This window comes from Balaenoptera physalus (assembly GCF_965194825.1).
Source record: "Balaenoptera physalus genome assembly, chromosome: X".
NCBI lineage: Eukaryota > Metazoa > Chordata > Mammalia > Artiodactyla > Balaenopteridae > Balaenoptera > Balaenoptera physalus.
The window spans coordinates 60,875,092-60,897,215 of NC_138903.1; the positions used below are offsets into that span (position 1 = coordinate 60,875,092).

Here is a 22,124-nt window from a genome sequence, read left to right on the forward strand (position 1 = left end):
AGTCAGCTCTCGGGGGCTTGGGGCAGGTCGTTGTCCTTGCACCACAGAGCGTTTCCTCTCTTCCTGCAGATACTACCCGGCCTCGGCGTGATAATGAAGTGGATGGGCAAGACTACCACTTTGTGGTCTCCCGAGAGCAGATGGAAAAGGATATTCAGGACAACAAGTTCATCGAGGCAGGCCAATTCAACGATAATCTCTATGGGACCAGCATCCAGTCAGTGAGGGCAGTTGCAGAGAGGGTAAGGAGAGAGGAGGAGGCGGTGGCCCTACGAAATTACCCTCAAAGGGAGCACAGAAGCAGCCTGGGTGCTGCGTGGATCCTCATCCTTCCAGCACATGGCCTCCCGAGTGGCAGTGCTGAGCAAGGCCACGCCCGCTCCGCGTGTTCCCAGCTCCGGGTTGGAGGCATCTGTCTCCTCTGCGCAACTCACCCCAGGGCGTCACCCACCTGCAGCTGCAGATGTGGCCTTGTCTGGGTAGTAGGAGCAAAATGTGGAGCCTGGGTACCTCAGAAGTAGAATCTTCCGGGCCTCTCTGGGCGGCCCCATGTTTCCCGCAGGCGGATGTTTGGGTTAGCACAGTGCGTAGACAGGGACTGGGTGCACTGATGCCAGTCTTTGCTGTTTCAGGGCAAGCACTGCATCTTAGATGTTTCTGGCAATGCTATCAAGAGGCTGCAGCAGTCACAACTTTACCCCATTGCCATTTTCATCAAGCCCAAGTCTATTGAAGCGCTTATGTAAGTATTTGCTGAGACTCTCGGCTAGGAGAGGGCCCTGGAAAGGAAATGAAAAATCAAGTGGTTTGTTGGGCAGGGGTAAGACCCAATGGGTGCCCAGTGGAATGTCTGCGCCCCACCCTGTTCACTGGGGGCTCCTTTGGATTCGAGTGCTCTTGCGTGTATTACTGGTTGAGCTTTCAAACCTTCCAGGTTTGAGGAATGCTGAGCCTTGGGCCGCTGCTGCTCTCAGAGGGCAGCTGAGCAGCTTTTCAGGGAGCCTGGAACAGTCCTTTATGTTAATCAAAACATAGAACCTAGTTTTGGGTACTGTTTTCTTCCGTGTCTTTGGCAGGGAAATGAACCGACGGCAGACATATGAACAAGCAAATAAGATCTATGACAAAGCCATGAAACTGGAGCAGGAGTTTGGAGAATACTTCACAGGTAAGTCTCCCCATTGCACAGCTGGGGTAACGTGGGAGCAGCTGGGCACCTATTCTGTGAGTGTTTCCAAGAGGCCCAGACACCTTGCACAGAGCTTCTGGGTGCTTTTGAGCTCAAGCATTTCCAAAGTACTCAAGTGCCCTCCAGCCAGAGGAGTTTAGCCAGCTTCTGGTATCAACCACCATCACCAAATGCTGCCTTTGATCGTTTTTGTTCGTCTTCATGTCCCTCCTAGATTGTAGGCTCCCTGTTTTAGGTTGTTTCCCTCCCTCCCAGGCTGCCCCGTCCAGCACTTGTCCTTGCATGTTTTATGTGCTGAGTGAACGTTTGTTGATGATGATGATTCCCTGGCGTGGTGTTCAGGCTGTCTGTCGGTGTGTGCACACGCGTGCGTGTGTGTTTATATGGTCACCTACTTTAGAAGGGTCAGTTCCTAAAAGGTTGGGAAGGTTTCTGTGTAATATGTTGCTTACCTTTTGAAGTACAGGGACATATGTGTGCAAGGTGGTGCTGAGTAAACTCTAGCTGGTGGTGCTGCAAGGTTACCGGGGGACAGGATTCATAACTGTCCTCGCATACCTTGGGTCTTGGAGCGCCCTCTTCTGTTAGCATCCATGTCCTTGTTTGTCGGGTTGACCTCTGACATGGAGCAGGTGTGACGGCCCCAGGAGCACGGCACCTTGCCAGAAATTGTGGCTTTTTCAGCTCTTGCTCTGGATAACCAGGATTTTCCACATCTTCTGGTAAGGCCGTGTTAGAATTACCAGCTGCCGGCCTCATGGCAGCCAAGAGGGGCATGATCTACAAGGTCTGGCATCTAATGGGTGCTCAATAAACATTTTTGAAGAACACATTTTCCTACTAATTGCTGCTCAGTCTCACTGTCTTAGCAAGTTGACATCAAGCCCCGAGCCTGCAGTGCCCGCCAGTTTCCCCAGTGCCCCGGGCTCCCAGACGGCCGCCTAGTGAATGAGCGGGGCTGAGCTGTGGGACAGTTGGGATGGGCCAGACTGTCAGGGTTTGGGGCAGGGGGTTGCTGTGGAGCACAGTAATAATTCTGTTTTCCTCTTCAGCCATTGTACAGGGTGACTCACTGGAAGAGATTTATAACAAAATCAAACAAATCATTGAGGACCAGTCTGGGCACTACATTTGGGTCCCATCCCCTGAAAAACTCTGAAGAATCCCCTCCAACCATTCTATTGTGAACAGAAGAAATCAAGCCCCTCTTCCCTCCTCCCTCTTCATTCCTGTCCCCATGGGGAGAACAGATGACTACTGTTCTTGTCTCCTTTTTAGATATGTCCAAAAAATTGAGTTTTCTAGTCCTGTTCTGTTTTTTTAAATTTTTGTTTTGTTTTAGTTTATTTTTTGGGATGATGCCATCTCACTCATCATGTGACTGCGCCCATTCCTGCATGGACCTTTCCCAAGCACTAGCACAGGTGCAAATCCATCAGAGTCATTGTTTTCATAAAACCAAGCAGAAGCGAAGAGAAGAGAGGAGGACTGATGGAAAGACAGACTGGACAGCTGCGCGGCTTATGAAGCGAGCCCCGCGCACCCCGCGAGGAGAGGCTCCCAGGCTTTGCTACGATCTGTACACTGCCTCGCGGCTTGGGACAGCGCGGTCATGGCGACAGAAAGTATCTTATTTATATATAGATATATATATGTAATTTATATAAAATATATAGAAATTATTATATATATATATATTATACACTCTCATATAATATATATATATATTCACACGCATTTGGACTAGAAAATCTATGGAGACTTCATCAATGGTACTGTGTTATTAGAGAAATGCTTTAATTTTCATATTCCAATCAGATGGCATCTTATATCCCAACTGGTTGGGGAGGGAGTGAAAGTGGTAGTAAGTGCTGTACCGAGGGCACCCGCATTGGTCATTCTCTTGAGAGCTGAGCTTTTCTTTAGGAGGGGTCAGCCGGAGAACGGTGAGAAAGGGCTTTGGCCTGGGGGCCAGAGGCTTGGAGCTGTGACCCTAGGGCCGATGCTGCCCTTGGGGCACAGTCAGGCCCGCGTGTGGGGAGCGAGAGAATGGCTAACGGTGCTCCCACCGTATTAAATTGCCGATTGTTTTATGCCACCTGATGTGTCTGCATGAGAGGTTTCCTTTTTGTTCATTTTTAAGCTGCTGTTAAACCAAAACCATGTTGTGCTACTGTGTCAGCCTTTTCATTCTTCCAAATTTTACTTTTACTATTTAAGTGAATGTGTAGAATCCAATTTGACCGTGTTCTAAAGGCTCATGATGTTCTGGAGGAGCCGGGCCTCGTGATAGACTAGGTGACCCAGGCTTGGCCATCCCGTCAGCGCAAAGGGAAGTGGGGGCAGTTGAGAACCGACAGGAGCTGGGCCTCCTACTGTAACGTGTCCCTTCACTCACCTGCCAGGGACATGCTGGGCTCAGCCGAGGCCCTGTCATGGGGCCCACTGGCAGGGACGGGGAGTCACTTGCCTTCCAGCTCTGCGCTGGGACAGTGGGACGGCCCTGAGCTTGGCCAGCCGCATAATGAAAAGTTTGATTTGGGTTTTTTTCGCAGCTGCTTCATGTGCCCTACCTACCCCAATCCCTCACCAACAGCTGGTAGCTTACTGTTTCTTCAAGAAGAAAGTACTTTGATGCTGTCAATTTGAGCTGTAGAGCTACGATTCACTTACTGTTGAGATGTGAAACCTTGTTGCTTTTTCCCAGAGTCAGACGGCAGTGATTGTGGTCAAGGGGGTTTTTCTCTGACCGCAAATGCAGACGGCAGGTGTGGCCCGGGCCCCGCCCCACCGCACCCCACCCCACCCCACCCCACCATGCTCCTTTGAAGCCACCATGCCTCCCTCAGCTCCACGCTGGAGGCACGACCCAGGGGAGAAGAGCGTGGACATGCTGGGCCCCAGGGTTGAGCCTGTTGTTTCCTAGCCCACTGTGTCACAACCGGCGCAAAGCATACATGTCGAAGATGCTTTGAGCGCTACCAGCCAGATTTGGGAAGTCTGTTAACAGTTCTCCTACCAGCATGATGAGGCTAACTGTAAAGTGTGGGGCCCAGAATGTGGGTAAAGAAAGGGCAGCAGCTTTACCTGCGCAGTACACTGGATTGGAGGCAAGAGGGGTAAAGTGGTGTCCGACTATGACTCTGGGGAGGAGGGGGTGAGCTGGGAGTGTTGTTGATTTCTCTGATGTTAAGTGATGTAGTCTGAGTGACGCTCAACCCTCTACCCCTCCCAGGGAAGAAAAGCAGAGATTCAAAGCAAGCATGACACTAGTTGGTTTACCAGTGTTCCTTCCAAGGAGACGTATATTTTTTAATAAATGATAGTTGCAATGAACTGTGGCTCAGAGACCTTCTTGAAGTAGTTGAGAGGGGAGGGTGGGGGCACAGCAGTGGGAAAAATGGCCCAAACCTTTGGGGGCCAAAAGGCTCTCTGCTTAGTGACCGTCAGCTGACCGAGTCAGGTGTTCCTCTGGATGGCTCTAGACTCCTGTGGTCATAAGAGGTCCTTTGTGAAAGCTTTGCGCTCAGTCTTCTACCCCACCCCCCAAAAACTGCCTCAGGTAGTGCTGGCCGGGTGTGTGTGGAGGGCATCCACGGCCTTCGGGGCAAAATGGCAAAGGTACACAAAGACAGGAGGTGCCTAATGCAGCACAGATGTTTGTTAGAGAAAGCGGGAGCCAAGGCAGGAGCAGAGAACTGAGTAATAAACATGGTAAGAAAAAGCTGGGCTCCCAGCTACCAGAAAGCATTAGGGCGCAGGGGGAATGGGGGTGAGATGGGCCCAGGTTGCAGAGCAGGGTGGCAGTCATCCCGGCAACCCTGTGACGACAGGAGGAGCGCTTAGAGCAGGTGCCCGTGACGTGGCTGATGTCCCTGTAGCTTGTGTGGAGAAGCCCGAGGACGTCCTGCTGTGGTTCAGCTCAAGAGCGATGACTGAGTGTGTGTGGGCCGAACCACAGCAAGGACAACAGTGCTTAGCTGTTTGCAGGGTGCTTCTCTTCACGCATTCTCTCATTTGCTAGAAGGCAGCCTAACAAAAAGGAGTCCCCAAAGTGCTCTATGGGGTTTTAAGGAAATCCACCTCCTAAGTGTAAAGGGCACAAAGAGCTGGCCTCTGATCCCTCTGTGCTGAGACTTTGGCTCCACAGCTGCTGTCCCTCCTAGAGGCAGCGCAGCTGAAGAAACGCAGCCCCGGAGGGAAGATGCTGAGCAACTCGGAAAGAGCAGAGGTGGACACCCTGACCCTGAACTCTACCGCCGCCTTCTCCACTGGGAGGCAACGCCGCGCTCTCTCCCCGGCTCTGCTGCTGACAGCGCAGCCAGTCCCGCCCCAGTCTCTTCGTCTCTAACAAACAGACCTTAAGTTAAAACATTCCTAGGATTATGCTGGTGACTACATAAAATATTTGTTCAGATGCAAATGACCAACTTTGTCTTAAGGTGAAAGTGGTTCTAGAAATTAGCTAATGAAGGCAAAATCTTTACCAAAACAAGTGTGGAAGTTATGCTCAAGGATGAAGCTAATACAGATACAGAGGAAGGTAGGGGTTGGGCTGCAGGACTGGGAAGAGAGACTACAGGGGGAGTATCCTGAGTGGGTCCAAGTCAAGCTAAAAAGGATGGGACTGCAAAGGGACACTGGGCTCCTTGAGCAGAAAGGTCAGTACTAAAGGACAACGGAGCCCTCTCCACGGGGACAGCACTTGCCTGGTGCCAACCACTGGAGGCCCACGGTGTCAGTGGCTGCTGAGAGAGCCTTAGCTTTCTCAAGGCAACCCCACGAGCGAGCGCCTGTGGGAGACGCTCACCTCAGCGCTCCCACGTTTTGCCCCTCATCCCTGTTCCCAACTAGGGTTTCATGGCCTCGATGCCACTAATCCTCTTACCCATTCAGTCAGTTCCGTGGCACCTCTAGGACATTCTATTATTACTGCAAGTAACTTTCTGAAGCCCAAATTCCAATTTCCTCCAAAGCCTCTCTTCCTCATCACTTCCCAGAAACAGCAGAACTTGGCAACCCCCTCCCCCCCACTCCCCGCACACCTTGGTTCCGGCCGAACCAGTGGGGTCTTGGTAGCAAGAGCTTTCGCAGAGGATAGTCTGTTTCAGCTGTGAAGCCCCAACTATATTTTATCTGAAGGGCTGAGCCTATTGTCGCAGGGTGATACCCACTGGTGGTTTCCACATTAGACCTAATGGACTCCCTCTGCGTCCTGTCCCTCCCCGGCACTCACACTGTCACCAGAAGCATCTAGCGCACGGCAGAGGACTGGAAAGTGGGTGGTTTGAGAAGGAGGATTCAGACCTGCCTGCTGGTGGTGAAGAACATGTGCAAGCGGATGCTCTCCTGACTGGCCTTCCTGTCACCACAGCCATCCTTCCCTGTAGCTGACAGAATCGGCCTACTAAAGCGCCCTCCCTTCCCGTGGGGCTCTGTTGCCTACAGGGAAGAGTCCAAGCTCCTTATCGTGGCGGCCCTGCCCTTTCTCTCCTGCCTCGTCTTTTGCCGTGAGTTCTCTGAATGCAGCACAACCCTGTGTCTTTGCTGACTTTTTTTTTTTCTGCCCATAAATGCCCTCGCTGCCACCCCACCTTGCTCACCTGCAAAACTCCTGTCAACATTTTAAGACTCCAAGAATTCCCCTCATTCTATGCTGCCTTTCCTGAAGCACCTCTTCTGCCCCCATGCCGTGGGTCACAATGACCCTTCCTTCCTTTGTGCTGTTAGACCCTGTAAGAACTTTCACCATTATCGTAACCGCTAACACTTATTTCACACTTAACTATGTGACAGGCACCGTGCTCAGTGCTTTGTGCGTTTTAAATCATTTATTGCCAAAAACAGCCCTGTGAGGTTGCTGCTCTTATCCTTATTTTCCGGTTGAAACTGAGGCACGCGGAGGTCATGCAGCTAATACGTGGCAATGAGTCAAGCGCAGGCCAGCTGCAGTGGCTGTGCTCTCAAGCGCTGCGCTGCTTCTCCCTCTGCCACACGTTTTCTGGCCCTTCTCTCTTGACATCTGGCTTCCTCTCCCTGACTCCTCTTTGCGAGCAGAGACTGTCCTATTTGCCTTCCCATTTCCAGCATTCAGCACAGTATCTGTCGCATAGCAGGTGCTCAATAAAAGAGGAGATGTCCTAGTCTTTGGCTCAAGCTTGGAGGGAAGAGATTTGACGAGGCCCAAACCTGTGGTGAATGTGAATTTTGTTTTCTGTTTTATGGAGAACCTCCGTTCTGGAGTTCCTGCTACTTCCTCTGGGATCTTGCTCCAATTATGACTCCTTTCCATCTCCAACCGCTTCCTCTCCTTTAGCTCCTTCCCCTTCTTTTCACTCTGCTGCCTGCTCACCAGGAACTGAACAGTCCCACAGCTCTGCTCCCACTTACTGACCATTTGTTCGTTCAGCACAAGTTTATCTAGTGCCCGAAAGCTCTCAGGGTCAGCCAGGACCTCCCAAGCATGACTTTCAAAGACTCCTCTCTCAGCCTTAGCGTCAGAGAAAGATGAACATGCCACGTCCCCCCGCTCCTCGCGGTGACTCCATTCCTCCCTGGAGCCCTTTGGCTGCAAGGAAGACTGCTTCACCCACTCTTCTCCCCCGTCCTAAGTGCCACCATTTTCCTAGTCACCTAAGCTCAAAATCTGATTTCTCTCCTTTGTTCATCATAGCCAATCTCCTACCAAAACTTGATTCTTTACAGTGTTCAATTTAGTGCTTTGTTTTCATTATCACTGCCCCTACCCTTGCAATAACAAGAGCCACGACCTGGCGAGCACCTCATGACAGGCCTTGTGCTTGGTGCTGGAAATACAATGGCAAATCACACAAAGACAGTCCCTGCCCTCAGGGAGCTTCTAGTCTAGTGGGGGGGAGGCAACAAACAAGTAACTAAGTATATAATTACCTGTTATACTAAATGCTGTGAAAGAAATACATGGGATGCAGCAATAGAGGGTAATATAGCGAGGGGCCCTGCTTAGAGACGGCTTCTCTGAGGAGGTAGACGTTCAGGTTAGACCTATAAGGTCAGCAGGGCTAGCCTGGTGGTGGAGGTGTGTGGGATGTAGGCAAGCGAAGTACTGAACACCCTATGCGGGCCCCAATCTGCTTTTCCCTATTATCTCCTGTATTTCTCTATAAACCAATCTAGACTACTTGCCTTTTCACCTGTGAGCAAAGCCTCTGTCTGGAATGTTTCCAGTCCCAATCTCTATGAAACCCTTTGGGTTTCAGCTTCAATGGCATTTTTCATGATGACGTCACTGGTCTCTCCAGAAGAGCTTCCCCCTCCCTTCCTTTGCACCACTTTAGCAGTTTATACGAACTTACTCTGTTCTTCCTCGTCCATAACATACTTCAACTAGACAAAAAGCTTCTAGAAGGCTGGGATTGCATCTGGTGTATCTTTGTATCCCTCACAGCAGCTACTACATGCTACATGCTCAATAAAGGACTGTTGAATGAGCTCCCCCTCTCTGGGCCTCACTGTCTTAATCTAAAACAGGAGGAAGTTGCACAGATGATCTCTACGGCCTCTTCTGGCCCTTAACGCTTATTGACAATGATAAAATAGAATTCTAAAGAACATGTACTGTGCGGAATCCCTCACAAAAAGAAAGTTCATGCCTTGTGTGGACTTGCAGTTGGAAAAAACAAATGAACAGTGATGCAGATGACATGAACGGCTTAAATACAGCTGCCAAAGAACATGGCCCAAGGTTTATACATGATCACACGTTACACACAGAGGCTAGGTGCCTGCTGGAAAGGAGGGGGCAAAAGGAGCCACAGGAGATGTGTGGACTGGGACACGGGAAATTTCCTTTTCCCAGTTGGGTGGAGGCGCACGATCCCAGGACATCTTAAAATAATAGAAAACTGTGGTAGAAGAGGGCGCTGCTTCTCATTACTTACCGTTAGACAAAGAAATGGTGCTAGGGAAATATGGGAATGGAGGTGTCAAACGTGCCACTAGATGCCCTCCTAAGGAGAGTGTAGGTGGCCCACGGTGGCAAATAGTAGCTCCTAGTGGTGGTTCCCACGAGAGCATGAGGGCCGTCAGCTGTGAGACGCCAACCAGGAAGTACTTCCTGGTTCCGAGGCCCCTGCAGGCAGTGATGCACCAGGTTTGGCTTTTAGTCAGAGCAATTGCTGGCTTTGTGTTTGTTAAATTAAATGCGAGCTTATCAACTTTCAACTTTTCTCCAGGCATTAAAAAGGTTCCCAGGCCTTTGCCTTATCAGAGAGGTTGAAGTTTCCTAGGCCGAATGACAGGAAAACTGCAAAAAAAAAAAAAAAAAAAAAGAACTCAAAAGGTAAAGGTAAAAAGATCCTAAAAAAGCCAAGGGGGAACCCACCCTCCTTGCTGTTAAGTAGAGGAGACAAAAATGGTGCTTGCTCACCAGGGTCTGCTAGAGTTCACCCCACTATTTCTAGAGAAGAAATAACAACAGGCAATAGAGAAAGTAAAGGGGAATAAAAACCAGAGTCGAGACTCTGATGAGCAGAAGAAGACTGCAAAACAACAGAAAAGAGTTAAAAACCCCACATCATCACTCTAGCTGCCCCATAAAGGTAGGAAGCCTTTCCTGGGGCTGGAAAATTCAGATCTCCTGGAGAAACAGAATGACAAGAGGGTGTCAAGAGTTAGTGGGTGGAGGGAAACACGTGACCCTGATAGAGAGCAAGAGCGGAATAATAATTGCAGACCTTCAGAAGCACTTACTGGGTGTCAGGCATCGCTCTACCAGCTTTGCATGTATTTACTTATTTACTCTTTACAACAACTCTAGGATTGTTATGGAAGCTTTATAGACAAGAAACTGAGGCCTGGAGAGAGGTTAAGTACCTCACCCAAAGCCGTCCAGCTAGTAAGTGGGAGAGCAAGGATTCGAACCTGGGCAGTTTGGTCCCGGGTTACGCCACCATGCTGTGCTGCTTCGTCTATTTCTTACCACTTCCCGCCTAGGTATTTCTTTGCAGTCTGGCTTTTGCCCTCACCACTCCATCGAAACTGCTCTCAAAAGTCATCGTGGCTTCCAAGTCACCAGATTTGATACCTTCATAGAGGTAGACAAAGCTCTCTGCCATATTTGATGCTGTTGAAACATCCTCTCCACCCAGACCTGAAACCTTTGCATCATCTCTATGTCTCTCTAATCGTCCTCATGTCCGCTATCACTGTTTTCACTGCTATTATCCCAATTTGATTCTTCATTATTTTCATTCATTCGACAAACACATAATTCCACATGTCAGGCCCTGGGGATACAACAGTGAGCAAAGCAGATAAGTCTCTGCCCTTATAGAGCTCACTGTGGAGGAGACATGCATCAGACAGTCAAGCAAATAGATATTTACAAAGTGATAAGGTGCTGTTCACAAAAAGTATGGGGCTTTATAAAAGGGTGAAATAGAGAAGTTACAATGACCTCCAAATTAGTCTACCTCTAGACTCTCCCTTCTCCAATCCACTGCACCCACTGTTGCCCTGATTAATGTTCCCAGAGTCTGTCTCTGACCACACCACTCCCCAGCTCAAATTCCTTCCATGGCTTACAGAGTAAAGTTCAAACACCTTAGCCAGGTATTGGAGATGCTCCATAATCTGGTTCCAACCCACCTTTTTAAAGCTTTCCCCGAATACTCACCTTCAAGTACTCTATGCTGCAAATAAACATTCATCGTTCCTTGTATGGAAAGACTACATGTCTTTGCCATGCTGGTTTTTTGTTTGGTTGGTTTGGTTTGTTTTTTTGCCTAGAATACCCTTCCCCTTGTCCCCTTATGTTCAAATACTATACATCTTTAAAGTCCAGTTCAACCTTCTCCACAAAGCATTTCCTGGTCCCCTCCTTTAAAATCTCAGCACGTTTCCCCTACTTTTATACCATTCATGTTCTGTCTTTAATATTATAATCACTGTGATATAATAAATGTAAACCTAACCAGTTCCTTTCCTATAAGCTCACTGAGGGTAGGATCTGGGTATAAACCACAATTACTCATTGGCTGGATGGACAGATGAATGAATGAATGAATGAATAGTTGGTGGCTTCATGATTGACAATGTGGAGGGGGCCATAAGTATGCAGACATTATGAATATTTTCTTTGATCATGTATTTTCATTGCAGTTTAGCAGAGAGCCATGGGAAAGCTATCAAATCAAACAAATGCTGCCCATTTCCACCTTCCTCCACCTCTTGATCTAACAGGTGGACCTCCTGTAGGGATGAGTGGCCCCACCAAAGGAGACATAGAAACCATCTCCAAGGACTATGAAGTTGTGCCCAGAAAATCCAAGGATGTGACGGACCAGGTGGTGTTTTGGGTTTTTTTTTCCTTGCAAAAGAAAACTGGTACTTTAGAAAAGAATAGATGGATGGTGAAATAGTTGCCTGTAGAGATGGAACTGTAGAATAGGATTTGCTTTGTCTGGACCATTGTTTAAAATACTGGATTGCTGGGCTCTTGGCTAGGGACAGAGTTCTCTATGATAACTGGGAAAAATGTGTTTACCCAGAGCCTTGCTGATCTGATACAGAGAACTGTAAATTGAAAATGGAGGGGAAAGGAGAAAAATGACCTGATGATATTATAAAATCAATTACTATGGATGATATCAGATATGACAACAAGATCAGCACTGGAAGAGGTGCCTGTTCAGTCATAGGAGAATACATCTGGGAAGAGTCATAAATAGAACTTACGGCTTAAGCTGTTTCTGTATCAACACACAGCACGTGCATTGGGTTGAACCACATGAAATTGCCAATATTCCATGGTTTTGACCTACAAAAATGGCAACTTCATATGGTTCAACCTAAGATTATGAGGTAAACTTGAAGTTTTAACTCAAGGAAGTAAATATCACCTAAGAGATATCATTAAGACTTGGAGGAATGAAACTTACAACTGGAATTTGGTATCAGGAGGAGCACATTGTAAAGAAGAGAGGTGCCCTTGAGGATGGGAGGTGGTATTGTGTTGTGTGCATAGATATCCACAAACATGAGGACAGAGTCCTGTACAGAGTTTTGGTGAAGTTGAAAGGAGAAAGGACCAGGAGTAATATCGTGTAAGTACGTCACACAGCACTTTACAAAATGGGAGAAATGGATGATGTATTCCTGATGCAGATCACAAAAATGGCATTGGGCAAGATCTAGCAGCAATGAGGGACTTTGTCCAGGGCTTCTCTTGCTTCATTTGCTTAAAAGTAGAACATTTCAAAATTTTTTACTTGTCTTGCTGACAATATTGCCCCTTAGAAAGTAAAGAAATCCACAAGAGAACTGTCTGCTCTCCATGACCTAATTCTGACCAATAACAAAGAACTGATTGGCGAAGTGGAAACTTAAAGAGCAACCGTATTAGCTCAGGGCTTGTGAGAGCATAAGGCTGGACATAGTAAGGTATTTTGCCCTAGAATTTAAGAAGGCAGACTTCAGATGTTTCAGAGAAAAGAAAGGTATCATGAGGGCAAAGAAAGAGCAGGGGTCCCATAGATCTAGCTTTAAATCATGGCTCTGCCATTTACCTGCTGTGTGACCTTGATTAAGTGACTTAAACTCTCTGAGCCTCAGTTTCCCACAGGAATGACAGGGGAGGGAGGGAGAAAGAAAGGAAAGAAGGAAGGAAGGAATGGCAACAATAGAATGACACCACCTCCTTCCCGGGGTTGTGACGACAGTTAGATGGGATGGCACACATGAAGGGCTCAGCTCTTAGTAGGGGTGCATCAACTGTTAGTTTTCTTGCACTTTCTACTTAACTGCCCTCCCAAAAGGGTTGAAAAGCTCTTAGAAACTAAATTCTGACCATATAATTGTGAAGTATTTTAATGAAGAAGTAAAAGTATGGAAAGAAAATGATGTAAATGAGGGAGTTCTTTGATGATGAGACATTAAAAAGGTGGAGAGAGGGCATGTGACCACAGATGAATATAAAGTAGTAACACGGAGCTGTCAGAATCATATCGGGGAGGCCTGACCCCAAATGAGCTAATGCTAAGACTAAGAAAAAGAGGCTGTTTTCAGTTTTGTTTACGCCAAGAAGCAGATCAAGAAGGCCTTAAAAACTCTGCAAGTTGGGGCAGATAGTATGTTTTCTTTTAATTAGAATTAGTTTTTACGGACTTCCCTGGTGGCGCAGAGGTTAAGAATCCTCCTGCCAATGCAGGGGACACGGGTTTGAAACCTGGTCCAGGAAGATCCCACATGCCATGGAGCAACTAAGCCCGTGCACCACAACTACTGAGCCTGTGCTCCAGAGCCCACAAGCCACAACTACTGAAGCCCACGTACTGCAACTACTGAAGCCCGTGCACCTAGAGCCCATGCTCCGCAACAGAAGTCACCGCAATAAGCCCACGCACAACGAAGAGTAGCCCCCCGCTCGCTGCAACTAGAGAAAGCCTGCGCACAGCAACAAAAAGACCCAACACAGCCAAAAATAAAAATAAATAAAATATAAATAAATTTTTAAAAAAGAATTAGTTTTTAAAATTATAAACGTAATATAGCACATGTAAAACGAATTATTCCAATAGTACCACAGGGTATAAAATGAAAAATGAAATGGTGTAATGTTGCCAGACAACAAAGATAAAGAGGACCTCTTTAATTCCTCCTTTGCTCTGGTCTTCTCCGCCATACAAACTCTGTCCATTAGACTGGAAAGGGTCAAGCAGACATTGGTAAGAGGGACCTGAGGATCACAGTAAATACGAAAATTGTAAGAAAGCATCAGGGTGCTTTAAATGATTTTGAGTCTCCTGGCCCAGACAAATTGTATTTCACAATGTTGAGAAAACCTGTTGATGAGATCACTGCACTGGTGTTTGTAACCATGGGGAATAAGAAAGATGCTGGAAGCCTAGAGAGAAGGACATATGCTCCTTTTTGAAGGGAGGATGATAGGTTTCACAAGCTTTAGACAGGTAGATTTCCTCTTAATCCCAGGCAAATTTCTATATGTTATGGGAAAGGATGGTTTGCATGAGACCTGGAAGGGAACTAGTGATCACAAAGGATTTATAAAACCCTTTACCTAAAAATAGCGCAAGACAGACTAAGCTCATTTTCTTTTCTGAAATGAGGTGAGTATATATAAGTGGGTAAAGCAGGGGAACATTGTAGACACAGTGTATCAGGATCCTAGCAAGGCATTGACAAAATCACTCATGTGTGACTTTTTCCTTGTGAAAAAGTTGGGAAAATGTAGATAGTACAGTTATGGAATGGGTGAATGATCATCCCAAAGTCTGCTAGTTAAAAGAACAAAGCTTATTTATATACTAATTTATTATCTGACACACCCACTCGGATGTAAGCTCCTCAAAGGAGAGACTTCGCCCTCTAGTTTGCTCATGACTTTATCCCCAGTACCTATAACTGTGCCCAGTACATAGTAGAAAGTGCTCAGAAAGTGTTTGTTTGTTGCATGAATAAATGAACTTATGGGTAGGACTGCAAGGTCTGTCACCAAGCTTTGTCTCAGCTCTCCCCTATTCAGTACATCTTATCACCTATTTGGATAAAGACATTAGATGGCACGCTGATCAAATATGCAGATAATGTGGGTCTGAGCAGGATAACACTGTAATAAAGATAGACACTGTATCCAAAAAGAACAACTGGCGAGAGCAATTTAATAGTGATAAATTCACTTAAACAGACTGGAAGTAAAAGCTGAGACATCAGTTAATAGCAGGATGTATGAAAAGAAGACTTCGAAGTTTTCATTCATTCTTTTAACCAATATTTGTTGAAAGTGCTAGACACTGGGATATACAGTGGTGAGGAAACACTGTCTGCCCTTCTGCAGCTTAAGGACTATTGAGGGAGACAGATGTTAATCAAATTAGTCCACAAGGAAATAAATGTTTATAAACTATTAAGAATAAAACAGAGCAGTAAGAGAGCACACGACAAGAGAACCTGACCTGGTGGAGGAAGGTTTCTCTGAGGAACTGACACTTGAGCTGACTTCTCAAAACTAAATAGGAAAAACACCAAGGTGAAAGCAGGGGAGAGTAAACAATAAGTCCCATGAGTCAACAATATGAAATGCCTGCTTGAATGGAATGTGGTTCCTTGGCCTTCCCCTTGGTGGGGGCTCAGAGAGGGACTCAGCTTGCTCACTCCCTGGGCTGGAAGCTCGGCTGATGACTTGGCCAGTGTTTGCCAGCGCTTCTCGGCTGAAGCGGCGGCCCTCATGGTCAGGATGGTGGGGTCAGGACTGAGGCACGACTGGGAGATTATTCTCAAGCAGGGAGATGATTGAGCAAATAAGTGAATACTTGAGGTTAATAGGAGCCAGGTTTCTCAATGTTGGAAGAGATAGTTGCAAATATGGAAAGGGAGGAAGGCTAGAATGAACCCTCTGGTGTTGGATTGAAAATGGAGGTATCAGTATGAACTCGGTTTTATGTATACATATATGCACGTATAAGTATATACACATCCACACATTTATTTCCTAACTCTGTCCACTGAGAGGCTCTAGAAACAATGGCACCCTAGTAATAATGAGTACACCTAGCACCCAGATCTTTTTTTTTTTTTTAAAGTTAACTCCATGTCTTTCTTTTTTTTAAAATAAATTTATTTATTTGTTTTTGGCTGTGTTGGGTCTTCGTTTCTGTGCGAGGGCTTTCTCCAGTTGCGGAGAGCGGGGGCCACTCTTCATCGCGGTGCGTGGGCCTCTCACTATCGCGGCCTCTCCCGTTGCGGAGCACAGGCTCCAGACGCGCAGGCTCAGTAGTTGTGGCTCAAGGGCCTAGCCGCTCCGCAGCATGTGGGATCTTCCCAGACCGGGGCACGAACCCGTGTCCCCTGCATTGGCAGGCGGATTCTTAACCACTGCGCCACCAGGGAAGCCTGCACCCAGATCTTGGATACTACCATTCTCCATTAAAAGGAATGAGGGGGCTTCCCTGGTGGCGCAGTGGTTGAGAGTCTGCCTGCTAGTGCAGGGGACATGGGTTTGAGCCCTGGTCTGGGAAGATCCCACATGCTGCGGAGCGACTGGGCCCGTGAGCCACAGCTACTGAACCTGCACGTCTGGAGCCTGTGCTCCGCAACAACAGAGGCCGCGATAGTGAGAGGCCCGCGCACCGCGATGAAGAGTGGCCCCCGCTTGCCGCAACTGGAGAAAGCCCTCGCACAGAAACGAAGACCCAACACAGCCAAAAATAAATATAAAAATAAATAAATAAAATAAATAAAAGATTAATATAAAATTCTTTAAAAAAAAATGAGGGCTCCTTGGAGAAATAACTGATTCCAGTGCAGGAGCAGGGAAAGTACAAGATGAGCCTGGAACATCTTACTATGTCACAAAGTAAGGAATTGTTCAAAGAATGATGGGGACATGTCAAAAGGACATAGGAGCCACCTTTGAGCAGCAAAATAGTGGATTATAACTCATTGAATAAGATAGGAATCCATTAGCCTGTACTAAAACATATTTTTAAAATATAAATAAATAAGTAGGGGAGAAGAAAATGCTCTCCCTAACAAACGCCAACTAATAAATGAAGACGGAATGATGGAAATTTAAAAATCAATATTTAGCAACCATCACAGTAAAAAGGGATTCCAGCAAGAGTCATCAATGGATGCTAAAACTAGTGAGTGGGAGTTCAATGAGGAACAGGATATTTGGTCTCAAAGTGTCTTCCACAAAACACTTCCTAATTACTTATGAATTACTAATACGGTAGACACCGTCTTAACTTTAACCATCAGTGGGACAAACTGACATTGTCTGTCTTGTTGGTATGATGCACTGAGAAGAACACATCTCTTCTGTGGTGTGCCTACCAAAACTGCATAAATTAATCATTAGGAAACACCAGACACACAGAAGTTGAGGTTCATGTTACAAAGTAACTGGCCGGTACTCTTAAAAAATGTCAAGGTCATGAAAGATCAGGAAAGACTGAGAAACTGTTTCCGTTTGCAGGAGATGAAAGAGACATGACATCCAAATGCAACTTATGATCCTGAACTTATGAAGGACTCTATTAGGACAATCAATGAAATTGGAATGGAGCCTGTGGATTAGATGGTAGACTTGTATCATTATTAATTTTCTAATTTTGATGGTTGTACTGTGGTCATTTAGGACAGCGGTCCTCAACCTTTTTGGCACCAGGGACCGGTTTCGTGGAAGACAATTTTTCCACGGACAGCGGTGGGGGGCCGGGGGCGGGGAATGCGAGCGATGGGGAGCGGCAGATGAAGCTTCGCTCACTCTCCCACTGCTCACCTCCTGTTGTGCAGCCCGGCTCCTAACAGGCCGCGGACCGGTTGTGGTGCACGGCCCGGGGGTTGGGGGCCCCTGACTTAGGAGAATAGTATCCTTGCTTTTAGGAAATACACAATGCGGCATTAAGGGGTAATGGAGCAAGAAGTCTGTAAATTAATCTCAAATGGTTCAGAAAGAAATACACAAAGAGAGAATGATAAGGCAATGTGGTAAAATGTTAACAAATGGGGAATCTGGGTAAAGGTTATGTGGCAATTTGCACCTTTTCTGTAAGTATGAAACTATTTCAAAATCAAAAGTTAAAAAATGTTAATACAAATCAACTGGGGAAAAAAAGCCAGTGTAATCTTACGGTACACTAATGCAAGTCTAGCCAGAATGAGGCTGCTGAACTCTGTGTGGGTCAGACCTCACTGGAACATGGGCCTTGGCTCTGGGAAAGGTGAGGTGACTACATCATATGAGGAACAGCTGAGGGGGTCTGAGGATGTTTAACCGGAAGACAAAAAAGTCAGGAGGATGGGGGACAGAGGAAACAAACTTGTTACAGGGAGACAAATTTCTGTTCAGTATGAGGAAGGGTATTTTACCAATTAGCAAAAAAAAGGCAGATTGCGTTGTCTCGGGAGTTCGTCACAGGCTATGTTCTGATACAGACTGCACAACCAAGTCTCAAGGATGTCACAGATTTCATGAAATCTGATCAATGCTGGGCCCAAAGACCACTAAGGGCCTTCTGATGAAGAGTCTATGGTTCTCTGTTATCTTCAGGTATTGCGAATTTGAGCACTTCTCGAATAAAATGCAACCTGTGTGGGACTGGGATGAACATCCCCTTTTGTTCACATGGGGCATGAACTATCTTGCTCTCACATGGGCTATTTCTATATATATATATATAAAATGTTCCTTAGCTCCTTAGCACTTTGGAGAAAATCATTTGTCCCCCAGAAATTAGCTGGTCACAGCAGTAAAAGTCAAAATGCTTTTATTTTAGAAAATGTCATTTAACAACATGAAAACAGGGCAGGAGAAAACAGAAACAAAAACTCAAGAGTAACTTTGGTAAGAATTTAAATATTCAACATCTCAGGAGCACACATCTTCAAGTCACTGTCAGCTTGCTCCGTTCCAGCAGTTCTCACTCTTCATTAACAAGTGGGCCCTTTTTTTTTATCTAATGCTTCCACAAGCTCACTGTACAGAACATTCATCTGGGAAAGAGAACAGCAAATAGATTTCTTGAGAGGAAAGGAAATGTGGGAAATCTTCCCAGACCCATGGTGATGGCATGAGAGTCCAACCTTTATCTTCTGAGACCTGAGGCACCACTCTGGGAAGAACATACAGTACTCACCTGGGGAAAAGGGATCCCATGACACTAGGTCTGTTCACTAGAGATAGGCAGAAGAAGGGAGGAAGTACTTAAAACGTAAAAGATCCTTTGCTCTTATTTGATACAAAAACTTTTTCTCTATCAAGCCTCTCCTGGTTAGCTAAGGGCCCAGAAGTCTGCTACTCAAAATAGTTCCTGCAGAAAATGTCTTTTAAAACAGTCGCTGTTTGCACAGAGGCTGGTCCTTCCCTGCGTGCACTGGCATTGACAGGGATGCATCTTTCCAGAGCTCACTCTTGGCATTCTTCTTAATTAGATTCCATTTGCTATTCCTAAGTTTGCCTTGTTCACCATTCTTCCTGGTTTTCACTATAAAAAATTACTGTTTATAGTCCCATAACTCTTGCACTTCTGTGGAACCACTGAGAGGAACAATGGTCACGATCCTTTCCTAGCCAAGGAAGGTAGGGTTGTGTCCTTAACGAGAGCTATGTAGAACCTCTCTGTCCCTGAGTCATGCCATCCACCCGTAGCCCTCTCCCTCCTCACCTGAGTTTCACAGTTGCTCTTAAGGGAGCCAAGGTGGTCAACGAAACGCAGTGCCAGGCCACACCATTTTTCACTAGACATATAGTTGTTTCTGCTGTACATAAATACTCCAAGATTCCAGGACTTGACCATCAGCCAGAGAATCTCCATTTCTGGGTAGCCTTCCTGAAATCCAAGAACAGTGGGTTTACAGTTATTACTGTCACAATCACTGTAGCCCTGACTCTATCAGGGCTGCGTCCCAGTATTATTAAACAATGGGTGCTCTGCTGACACGGAGGAAGGAGCCCGCGGCCCCCACGAGCAATCCTGTGCTCCTGGAGAGTAGGAGGAGACCACCTTGAAAGTCTGTCAGCTGTAGGATGCTCCACAGCAAGACCTCATGAAGTGACATATACACTCAAAAAGCAATGCAGCCCTCTTGGACTGAGTTCTGTCTTTCTGAAGCAGGAGAAAAACCTGTATCCTGTTTGGGGCTTCCCTTGTTGCTGTCCTCAGTCAATTATCTCCCCAGTACCTATCTCTAATTTTCAGAGAAGGTTGTGAAGCAGCAGTTTTATTGAATCTCTTAATTTCCTTGACCTGAATCAGTCTGTGTTTGGAATAGAAATTATATTAATCTTTATTTTTTGCATATGTATAGAGAGATTTATTTTAAGGAACTGGCTCACACAATGTAGGGGCTGGCAAGTTTGAAATCTGTAGGGTAGGCCAGCAGGCTATAAAATCAGGTAAGACTTGATGTTGTGATATTGAGTCTGAAATTTGTAGGGCAGGCCAGCAGGCTGGAAACTCAGGAAGAATTTCTGTTAGAATCCTGAGGCAGAATTCCTCCTCCGGGAAACCTCAGTTTCCACTTTGAAGGCAAAAACTGATTATGGAGTGTAATCTGTTTTATTGTACTTCAACTCAACTGATTGCAATTTAAAAATGATCTTTAGTGTTGACAGTACCTACCTAGCTATGAACACAGGGCACATTTCTAAGATGGTCCCTTTGCCTTTTAACGTGGCTGATCACAAGATTTTGCAATAGCAAAAAGGATTAGTCTAAGGAGCTACTTTTGCCGTTCTTGTATAGGAGATGGACCACAGAGGGAGCACTTGTGTGCTCATTCCATGTTAAAGTCCTTCATCTACACAAGAGGTCTCAGGCCCTGGAAGGGGGACATGTGACAGAAGACCTGGGCAGCAGGTTCTTGAGAGTGTCAATGACATTGTCTCAGCTGTCCTTTCACCCATGTGGATCTATAAAAAATTACTATGCATAAAACACTATGCAAATGAGGGTGCTAAGAGTGACAAGACAAAGCTCTTACCCTAAATGACACATAATGCCTCTGGGGAGACAAGGCATCCATGTATAGAGAGGACCACACCAGGAATGTGATTAAGGGCTAGTCAGAGTGACACAGGCATTAGGCGCTCCAGCTCAGTCAAACAAATGAGCATTGGGCTGGCACAGTCAGAGGTCTAGTCTCTCTGCTTGAAATGCCACCCCCCCCCACTCAATCTTTATCCACTTGGTAAACTTCTACCTTTCCTTCAAATTAACAAATGGAGTTAGTTATTCCTTTCTCTCTGTTCCCACAGCAAGCTTTACATTCCTCTAATACAACTTATATCACATTGTTTTGAAACTGTATATATATATCTCCTCCAGGCTGAGCTCCTTGAGTACAGGGAATTTTTCTTCTTCATCTTTGTATCCTCAGAGTCCAACACTGTGCCTGGCACATAATAAGGGCCCAATAGATATTTGCTGAATGAATGAATTTATGAATGAATGAACAAATGAATTAATATCCAGTTATTAAAATGCTACCTCCTCAGTCAGGCTTTGCCTGACTCTCCACAATTTATTATCTGTACCACTTTGTTCCTATGGCACTTTGTTCACGGCACCTATTGTCTGTCTCCTTCACTAGGCTGGGGGTTCCTTAAAGGCAGAATGTCATCTACCTTTGCGTATTCACAGCCTGACACATGACCGTGTTGTGATTTTAACTGAATGACTTAACAAATGACTGAACAAATAAACATGATCTTAGAGTAGATGAGCAGGATATCTAGCTATAGAGAGGTTATATGAAATGTCCAGAACAGGCAATTCCAGAGAGACAGCAGATTGGTAGTTGCCAGGGTCTGGGGGAGAGGGGAATGGGGAGTGACTGCTAATGGTTATGGGGTTTCTTTTTGGGGTGATGAAAATGTTCTGGATTTGGATACTGGTGATAGTTGCAGAATTTTGTGAATATACTAAAAACCACTGAATTGTATACCTTAAAATTGTGATTTTTATATATGAATTGATATATGAATTGTATCTCAACTTAAAAAATATATACAGAGAAAGAGAAGGGCATTCCATGTGGGCAGAACAGAATCAATAAAGACTCAGATTGTGCTTGAGACTAAGCACATCTCAGGGGGACTAATAGTCATTTGGCCCAAGCAGACAATTGATGTAGGGAAATTAATGGGAAACAGGACTGGAAATGTAGGATGGGGCTACCTAAGCACTTCCTAGATGCTTTTCCTTAGAACATTAGTGTCATGAAAAATGTTAACAGATGGTGTGTAAAAATAGGGTTCTTTAGTCAAATACATTTTGGAAATGCTGCATTCTATATACAACCTCTTGGAGAGTTTTAATGCACATTAGTTCATTAAAAGTTTTAGGAACTTTTACAGTGAAGAAACCATGTAACTTTGTTTAATCCAGAGTATGTAGATCATTTACTAACATCTTGTGGAATGTAATTTGTG

At 45.9% G+C, this 22,124-nt stretch overlaps 2 protein-coding genes across 15 annotated transcripts in view; one reads left to right on the forward strand and one right to left on the reverse strand.

The window, feature by feature from the left end:
- Nucleotides 1–4,525, forward strand: part of DLG3 (discs large MAGUK scaffold protein 3) — a 63,460-nt gene extending 58,935 nt beyond the window's left edge. For all 14 annotated transcript variants that reach the window (XM_082445982.1, XM_082445981.1, XM_082445971.1 and 11 more), the window contains 4 exons: nucleotides 70–242; nucleotides 633–742; nucleotides 1,077–1,168; nucleotides 2,242–4,525. In XM_082445982.1, coding sequence (XP_082302108.1) covers nucleotides 70–242; nucleotides 633–742; nucleotides 1,077–1,168; nucleotides 2,242–2,348 — 482 coding nt within the window. In that variant the 3' untranslated portion in view covers nucleotides 2,349–4,525. The remainder of the gene's footprint in view (nucleotides 1–69; nucleotides 243–632; nucleotides 743–1,076; nucleotides 1,169–2,241) is intronic.
- A 13,917-nt stretch (nucleotides 4,526–18,442) lies between these two features.
- The window catches only part of TEX11 (testis expressed 11), a 373,633-nt gene continuing 369,951 nt past the window's right edge, over nucleotides 18,443–22,124 (reverse strand). Inside the window, exons 29-30 of the mRNA XM_082445679.1 lie at nucleotides 19,357–19,521; nucleotides 18,443–18,685 (exon numbers count right to left, since the gene is read on the reverse strand). Coding sequence (XP_082301805.1) covers nucleotides 18,623–18,685; nucleotides 19,357–19,521 — 228 coding nt within the window. The 3' untranslated portion in view covers nucleotides 18,443–18,622. The remainder of the gene's footprint in view (nucleotides 18,686–19,356; nucleotides 19,522–22,124) is intronic.